The sequence below is a fragment of the Nicotiana tabacum genome, chromosome 9, assembly GCF_000715075.1.
Source record: "Nicotiana tabacum cultivar K326 chromosome 9, ASM71507v2, whole genome shotgun sequence".
NCBI lineage: Eukaryota > Viridiplantae > Streptophyta > Magnoliopsida > Solanales > Solanaceae > Nicotiana > Nicotiana tabacum.
Window position 1 is genome coordinate 74,207,018 of NC_134088.1, and position 9,365 is coordinate 74,216,382.

Below are 9,365 nucleotides of genomic sequence, written 5' to 3' on the forward strand. Positions count from 1 at the left end.
ATTTTTATCAAGTCCTCAATTAATGTTTATCATAATAATTTATTTGCTTCCTTATAAATTATCTAATACTAGTATAAATAATGTTGTTAATTATAGAGGAAACTCGTAGAAAAGTACTATTCCAACCCCAAGATTTTCCTATTTATAGATTTCAGAAGTGGGAATATTATTGTCGGCGGGGTTGCTTAAATGAAGGAATCATTAATGTTGATTTTGGATTTGTTTTCAGTTCATACATGATAGAGTAATAACCAAGAAGAGTAATATACAATGAAAGGGAAACGGTGTCTCACCTTTTCAATATAAATTATACTACGAGAAATGGACATCTCAGTTTCCTTTCGAAAAAATATAGTGTGGATAAATAACAAAAAGAAAAAAAAAAACAACCAATATTTACATAAATCTAATAGATGCATAACGTTATCTTTCATATGCACTTTTGTCGCTATTAATGATGATTGGTATATATTTTCACTTAAATCAACCACTAAACTACAGTGAACTACTGTAATTTAATGTACGTAAGTAAAAAGAATTTGTTATGGAATATATCATCATATGCGCTTTAGTCTTTAAGGTTCCAGGACTAATTAGGGTTGGTTTTGGATTTTCTTTTTCTTTTTCTTTTTCTTTTTCTTTTTCTTTTTTTTTTTTCTTTTTCTTTTTGTAGTTAATTAATCGCATGGCTGTTTGTTTATAAATAACCAAAATATACAAATAAAGGGAGAAGGTGACTCACCAGCTCAATACCTAAACGAGAAATGGACCTCTCATCTTTCTCTTAAAAAAATATGGTCTGCATAGTAAAGAGAGAACGTATTTCATCAAATTAACACCCAATATTTACATCAAATTAATAAATACATTGCATTCTAACATATATACTTTCTTCACTGACTATAATTAATTTATACGGAGTATATTTTACCACCTCAATCTGTCACTTCAGCATAATAAAATAATGTGTATGCAAGGGGGAACCCCTCTTTTTTTTTTCTTTTTTTTTTTTTTAAAAAAAATTCCTCCCAAATTAAGAGAACAAGAAATGGACATCTCATCTTTCTCTTAAAAAAATATGGTCTGCTTAGTAAAGAGAAAATGTATTTCACATTCAATAATTACATCAAATTAATAAATACATTGCATTCTTTCATATACACTTTTTTTACTAACTGTAATTAATTTATACGGAGTATATTTTATCACCTCAATCTGTCACTTTAGCATAATAAAGTAATGTGTATGCAAGGGGAAACCCTTTTTTTTTCTTTTTTTTTTAAATCCCTCCCAAATTAGGAAGATCTATAATGTTTCCATACTTTCTCTCCAGTGTTACTCAAACCCAGGACCTAACGGTCGTGGGTGGAGGTGCTTTATCAACTGAGCAAGACTCACTTTGAAATTAAGGATGTACGTTCCCACTCTGCAACATATGTCTTTCTTAACAAGAAGATTGCCTAAGCTAAATTAAGGAAGACTCCTCTTCTTTACTAATATGGTACACTTACAAAAATAAGTATAAAATAATATTTTGGAATTTCCATATCAGGATCTGAAGTTGCTTGCTTTGTCTTGCCTAATTCTGAAGGTAGGCATCTGTATCTGATCCAACCAACAACCTTTACCTTTCCTTGCCCAAGAATCTGTCTCCACTGTTGTAGCTGATCATGAGTTTAACAATAATCTAAAACAGAATGTAAAATGAAGTCTTATTAGGACCAAAATTTTATAATTTGATAATATATTACCCTCCAGCAGAAAATAAGTAGTAATTCAGCAACTGTAAACAAACAGGATGATGTTATGTTATGAGTACAGATTCATAATAATGATTTAAAAATGGGAAAATAGTGCCGACCAGTGAAGGATGTGATTCTCAAGATACAGTTCATCAGGGAGAAAAAGACAGATTGCCTACATGTGCACTGTTTCATAAAATGAAAGCTCATCTGTTTTTCCTTTTTGTTTTTCCTTCACAACCAGAATAAGTCTAGGCAGACAAGGCTTGATATCATTAAACAGGTGGAAAATATTACTCAACATCTATGGTCTATCTCTATGCCACCTGTCCCCAAAATGAGATTTGCATACCTCAAAAGAAACATGGTCAAGCCAATAGTTCGACCAATGACTTATTAAGAGATAAATCGAGTAGTGAACAGATTATAACGCGGGGAGGACATAAGAGTTGGAAAATATTAAAGATGGTAAAGAAGAATATTTAATCAACAACAAGACACAATAGTTAACTATCAAGAATTTTGGCACTCTATGGAATGCACTAACTTCAGAGAAGATTTCCGTTGCTACCTAGGTGCAGTGGCAAAGCCAAAAATTTCTCCAACGATGTTCAAATTTGAAACAAGTAAAAAACATTCCCCGATAAAAGGTATTCAATATATGTTATATACCTCTAAAATCTAATATTTTATTTATATACACAATATAATTTTTCGACGAAGGATAGTCAATTGACCACCCTTGATACGTTGTAGCTTCGCCCCTGCCTAGGTGCAGATAGTAAAGTGGCGTCCTACACCCAAGAGACAGCGAACCACTCAACAATCTTCAAATGTGCACTCAAATAGAAGTTCCAGAGAACTCTTAATCTCCCAACTACTTTTGTAGGAATTAGAATAATGAAGGAAACTGACTCTGGAATAATGACAAATGAAGATTCAAATGATGAAGATTTCTTAGTGTTAATTCTCCAATGGAATCAACGATTTATAGAGAGCAAAAAGATAACTATTGCACCTTTTCTGAATAGATATGTCCTTTTACAAATATTGGATGCTCTTCAATTAATGAGTAGATGTCTCCTAAAAGGATTGGACATATGAAAATATTGTGGCTTTTCAACAATAGGCATATTAAATTTTGAATCACTCAACTAAATTCCATCATTAAGTAGTTGACTCGTGGCCATAAGGCCCTTCAACAGAAGCTGTTATCTGGTGTTGATGCTGCAAAAGAGCTCCATCTGACATTGTTCTGTAGAAAGATTTAAGATATGTCCAGAACTTTTATAAGGATAGAAAGACAATGTTTTTCATGAAGGGGACTAGAAGTAGACACTGGACGCAGCCAGGATAATTTGCGAATGTGCAGAAAAGCCAAACCAAGGTATCGTACTTCAGATCTACACAGTGGAAGGAGGATGATTAAGATTATGCCAAAAGCATGATTAATTAGGGGTTCAATTGATTGATAAGGAATTTTAAGAGAACAAATTCAGCGTTCCATATGCAGGCGCATATGTACCTTACACCATCAAACTCTAAAATAGTTTAACATTGAATATATATATATATATATATATATATATATATATATATATATATATATATAAAACACAGAGGGATAAATATGCATTGTCACAAAGGAGTAGTTTGTCTGTAGTACTCTGCACTCACTGACCTAAAATCTTGAGTTTGCCTTTGGCTAAATGCATGACAACAGTCCTACGACTGACAGAATCTAAGGAAACAGTCGAGAATGGAAATAAAAATTCCAGCACAAGCTACAAAGAAGATGGAATGACCAAACATGCAAGATCAGGAACACAACAAGCACTACATAAGTTGGTGCATATCGAAAAGTTTCTACTCTCACCAGGAATAATCTTACCTGTTTAGACAAACCTCTGGAAGGTTCATATCTTCTGAAGATTCACGCCAACATTTTCCCACTCTGACAGCTGCATTAGCAATATAGGAATGCCATAGTCTTCGTTCTTGTTTCTTTTCCTGAGAACACGCAAAGATGCATTTGACGTGACAAATTGACCTTGAATATTATATGATTCGATACAAGAATCTCCATAGAGCTCAGTAAATGAAATTACAGCTTTAAAATTCACTTCCAGTACAAGGTGTTGACCACGATGACTGAAAAGAAACATAGCAGGATGTCCCAGGCTGACATGATATTTAGTGGCAAGGAAATTTTTGCTTAAGAAAAAGGAAAATCATGTAGACGAGATGAGGAAAAAAAACTATGTCCCCCTTGTACTATCCAATGAAGACATAAGACGCTATCCTTTAACATTAAGTGTAATAGAAACAACAATTAATACCTGAGCAAGAACTCCGATTCATACGCCAACAATTTATTCTACCATCTTAATAACTACTCCCTCCGTTCACTTTTACTTATCCACTATGGACTTTGCACACCCCTTAAAAATTAATAAATGAAGTGCATAATTTACCATGATACCCATATTAATTGATGCATATTTTTAATGAATTTGAGAAAATGATTTGAAATGAGTAATTAATATTGTGGGTATAACAGGAAAAAAGAAATTGTCTTCTCTTGATATGCTAAAAGTGACAAGTAAAAGTGAAAATCTATTTTTAGAATACTGGACAAGTAAAAGTGAACGGAGGGAGTACCTTTTATCACTTCGGGAAGACTCTGACAAGGAGCAAATTCTGATGACATGGACTAGAAAAAAACTCTTCAACTTCACAATTAGATTCTTTGTCCTGGTCTTGTTGTTCTTCCAGGAACAGAATCCTCATTCCAACCTCGTTGATACTGAAACGTTGTTTATCTACAACACTGGCTGAAATCTCTACAACATCACCTGTTTGCAACGAGTTGCCAATTTCCCAATAACTTAACCACATCATCCGCTCTTCAACTTCAGGAATAGCTAGAAACATAGGGTCTTGCTTCCACTTGATCCTTTGCGACAAATTATTAATTGTAATGGACATGCAGTGGCCCTCACTTACCATTTCTTCACTCTCCAAGCATGTATACACCAAGCAAAAACTCAAGCCTCGAATTCTATGATTATCAGGAGTAGGCACGATGAACGATGAACAGAAAGGCTCACTCAACTTCGTGTCAAAGCAACTTGGCACGTGTTCACCCGATAGGAATGTGGAGAAGACGCCATTGCAGTAATATCCCTGAGACATGAAAATCATAAAATGTTAAGCAGATGCACAATCAGTTGAGCATATAATATATATGCCTCATTTTACACAAAACCAGAAAGATGCACCTGAGCGGGAAGCTTCTTAGGTGGGAGAGATTGTAATTTTGCCATGTCATTTTGGACAAATTCCGGAAATTCCATTTCATCAGCATGCAATTTCTGAATGTCAAATCTTAATCTAAAAGTAACATTTCTAATCAACTCCAAGTTTGACAGACCCAAATAGCCGAGAGTTTCTGCATTGACATTTTCAAGATGTTCTAACTTGAAATTAGCGTTCATCTCAACCAGATTAGCACAATTTATGTAAAGAATGCTGCATGAGCTAGGTGCGCCTGATACTTTCTCCAAGGATATACAGTCAGTTGCATCAACAATCTCAACACCATTTGGCAGCTCGAGTACTGATTTTAGCCTTGTACATGAATTTAGTGAAAGGTTTTCGAGCCTGCTAAGATATCTAATGCTCTCTGGGGGATGGCAAAGTGGATTTCGGCTCAAACTCAATTCTTTCAGCAAATTGAGCTTACTAAAATCAACATGGAGAAATGCATTATCACCCAGATTGCAGTCAGAAAGTCTTAGAGTAACTAGAGAAGTCGGAAAACTGATTGGTGAAACTCTATGACATACTTTCTCCTTCCTCAGCAAAGACCACAAGATTGTATGCCATGGTCTTACTAGCTTGGTATTATCTATTTGGTTTCTTCCACTTTCATCTGAAAGCTCACTTGGAAAATCCGACTTTTCAAGCTTCAGGGCGACATATTCAAGATTTGAGCAACCAGAAATATCAAGGGTCTCAAGATGTGTTAACATGCAAATACTTTCTGAAATGCTCCTCAAGTTTATACAACCATTAAGGCTTAAAACAGTGAGTCCTTCCAGATATCCAATAGTGTCATCCACCTCAGTTAGACTTGTACAATATTCGAGGATTAATTGTTCAAGGTTGGGAAGTAATGAAAAATCAGGAGTTCTACTAAGCTGATAAGAGTGGCTGAGATTGAGAAACTTTAACCATCTGAGTAACTAGTCAAACGAACAAGAGAAACGAAAAGATATGTTAGATGCAACTGATCACTTAAAATAATGCTGGATACAACTGATGATAAATACTTACAAGCAGTTAATGACAAAGGGCATGGACAAAGTACCTTTGGTGCTGTCCAAAGTTGTTTCAAGCTGCTGTAACAAAGGTCTATAGCAACAAGTTTTCCCATCGGAAAGTCGCTTGGTAGGGATTCTAACTGGAGATAACGCCAAAACAACCATCTTAATTTCTTGGGAAATTTCCTGTAACATCCAGAAAGTTGTATATTGCTAAGCAACAGAAATTTCAACTTGAGCATGTTTGTGAATGAGTCAGTTTCCAAATCCTCATTTGGAACTTCCCTTGTGCCCATGATATGACGAGAGAAAATGGACATCCAATTCTGCTTTGGTCGATCTTCCTGAGAATTATTCATAAATTCTTCCACTTTACTTTTTTTGCCATAATTTTCATTAGATGTTATCCTGGTTGATCCATGCCCCTTACACATATTTCCGTCGAGAATGATGCCTTCAATTGCTTCAGTTCCCTAATAAAAAAAGGAAACAGACATGTAAGAGAAAAGTGCACACATGGATTAAAGGAAAAAGCATAAAGTGATTAAGTTGCTTACCGTTTTGTTTCTCAATACGTACAAAGATTCTTCATGACGCCACAGTCTACTACGCCTCCCTGGCTCCTTAACAGATTCTTGACGAACAATTTCTCTCCCCAGATCTTGAATCAGTTGATGCATGAAGAGCCTACCATTTAGTATTGACAAGAGATCTCTATCAATGAGGTTTTGGATCCCCACTATAGTGAAAAGTTCACATTTATCCAGTATTTTGACAGCAAAATCTTTATCCTCCCAGAGAAAGAAACATGCAATATGAAGGAATAAACTCCTATCATCATCTTCTAGAGATTCATAACTGATTTTGAGCAGTTCAATAATCCGATTATTAGGAACAACTTGCAACTTCTTTATTGTACTTTGCCATACATCTAAATTTTGTCCTGCCAGGGAAGAACCCAAAACTCTTAGTGCAAGTGGAATTCCTCCACACCGTTTCACTACTTCATTTGAACCCACAAGAAAACCTTCCGCAGGATGTGGTTTTCCAAAGGCATGCCAACTGAAGAGCTCTAAGGATTCGTCCGTGCTCAGTGTCTCAACGGTATACACCTTATCAACTAGGTGAGGATGTAGAATTCGCTCATGTCGGGTTGTTATGATGATTTTACTTCCTGGGTAAAATAAACTTTTCATCCCCAATACTGCATTTAGTTGATCAGAATCATCCACATCATCAAGAACAAGTAGGACTCTTTTGCCACTTAAGGCATCTGAAATCTTAACAATTCCTTCATCAACACATGATACTCGTTCCTTTGTCCTTTTTAGAATGTCAGAAAGTATTTGCTTTTGCAATTTAACTAAACCGTTAGGTTGCTTTGAAATTTCTCTTATGTTAAGCACAAAGCTGCTACCTTCAAAAGCATGAAAGTTTGAATTGTAGATGAACTTGGCCAGAGTAGTCTTCCCTATACCGCCCATGCCACAAACAATCAATATGCCAACGTCAGCCGATCCATTTTGCAGCCAAAAGCTAATATGCTTAGCCCGGCGATCTATGCCGATTAGGTAAGGTGCAACATACAAAGCTGTCCGACTTAGTCTATTTGTGACCACATTAACAATCTTTCGAATAAATTTCGACTCATGCCTGTACATTCAGAAAACGAGATAAGAATGTAAGATATAAGTGAACTGCCAACAAGGAGATAACAAGTTTTTCCCTCAACCAAGATGGGACACTTGACACCCCTCCGAAAATGAAAATGAGCGTTGGACCTAATTCAACCCGAAAAGCTAGTTCATCGGGTGAGATTTTCCAAGACCGTATAAAGTGGTAACAACCCATTCCCACAACCAATGTGGGACAATTAACTGCTACTATTATTCTTCCACCTTTTTTCCTTTTGATTTTTTTTAAATCAAGTTTTTGTTATTCTGTTAACTGCAATTTCAGAACTTATATCACGTTTGCTAGGATTCTTATTCATCCTTCTTTCCTAATTCAAAGGAAGAACAAAATTGAGTAAGAAGAAGAAAAAGAGATAATAAAATGGGGAGAAATATATATATATATATGATTACCCACGAGCTTGATTGTGTAAGACCATTCCCCCCAAGTCAGCAACTTTAGCAAGTGCCTGCCTCCATCTTTCTACCCTTTCCCTTCCACTGCTTTCCCATTTCAATTCTTGTTCATGCAATGCTAATGCTTCCCCAATCCTTCCCTTCTTGTTCCTAACATCAGAAGGATCCACATAGTAGAAGACGGGTAGAATTGCCCGATCCAATTTCTCCTTACATGTCAGAATCACATCGAGCTGATCAAGACATGATTGAGAAAAGGCATAGCCTTCGGACAGGACAATCAGCGAAACTTTCGACTCTCGGATTGCGTTGTGGAGTTGTTCTTTTCTTGTGTCAGTGCCCTGTTTGAATGTTTGAAACCCAGCTTGAACTAAGGCAGTGTAAAGGTGATCAGTGAAAGACATGCAACAAGAGTCTTCTGCTCTAAAACTCAAGAATACTTGATTTGAGGAACACCCATAAGATGAAGACGAAGGTGTTGGATCCAGAGGTTTCTCCATGGACGTACTAATGGAGATAAAGGTAAAGGAGCTTGCGTAAATATAATTGTAAGAATCTCTGCAAAATTGTTTCGCAGTGCACACCTGAGACACAACAAGTGACAAGTCCCAACAGCTGGAGATCAGAGTCATCTGTCAACGACAGAGGTCCACTGAAAATGACTTTTAAATTATAGGACAATTTAGGGGTGGCATGTGGACTTTTAAATTATAGGACAATTTAGGGGTGGCATGTGTACAGGTTAGGACCGTGACCGGCCCAGGACCGCAAATCCACATAGGAGGTGGGCCTAAACGGTCCTAATCGGATAGGATCGGGACCGTGATGTAGTGGGTCGGGTAGTGGGCCGGTCTCATAGGGAGGCCCGCGAGACCGGAACCATTTTGGATCGAGACCGGCTCAGAAGTGGGCCGGTTCAAGCGGTCCTAAACGGGACCAACGAATAATTTTTTTAAAAAAAAAATTTGACCGTTTGGCCACTTAAAAACTAGCCATTTGGTCTGCCAAAATAGCCATTTAACTCCCCAAATTTTATTTTAACCCCAAACTTTTTATAATTACACATTTTCCCTATTTTCAACTATAAATACCCCTCATTCTTTCATTTTTCTCACAAAATCATCAATCTCTCTCAATTTCTCTCTAATATTCTTCTATAATTGCTTACTTAATTATTACAATTTATGTAAAATTGTGAAGTTGGTGAA

At 36.2% G+C, this 9,365-nt stretch overlaps 1 protein-coding gene across 2 annotated transcripts; it reads right to left on the reverse strand.

The window, feature by feature from the left end:
* Positions 1-1,384: 1,384 nt before the first annotated feature.
* On the reverse strand, positions 1,385-8,822 carry LOC107811384 (disease resistance protein RUN1). Of its 2 annotated transcripts, XR_001653898.2 has the most exons (7): positions 8,155-8,822; positions 6,625-7,720; positions 6,115-6,540; positions 5,024-5,989; positions 4,404-4,928; positions 3,634-3,752; positions 1,385-1,687 (listed from the first exon to the last, which is right to left on the reverse strand). XR_001653898.2 is itself a non-coding variant. In XM_016636304.2 (5 exons), the coding sequence occupies exons 1-5, from the start codon at positions 8,787-8,789 to the stop codon at positions 4,410-4,412; spliced, it is 3,642 nt and encodes a 1,213-aa protein (XP_016491790.1). In that variant the 5' UTR covers positions 8,790-8,822; the 3' UTR covers positions 4,403-4,409. The 2 variants fall into 2 exon arrangements, 1 of the variants encoding a protein (XP_016491790.1); XM_016636304.2 differs by lacking the exons at positions 1,385-1,687; positions 3,634-3,752 and having other exon boundaries at positions 4,403-4,928.
* Positions 8,823-9,365: the final 543 nt, after the last annotated feature.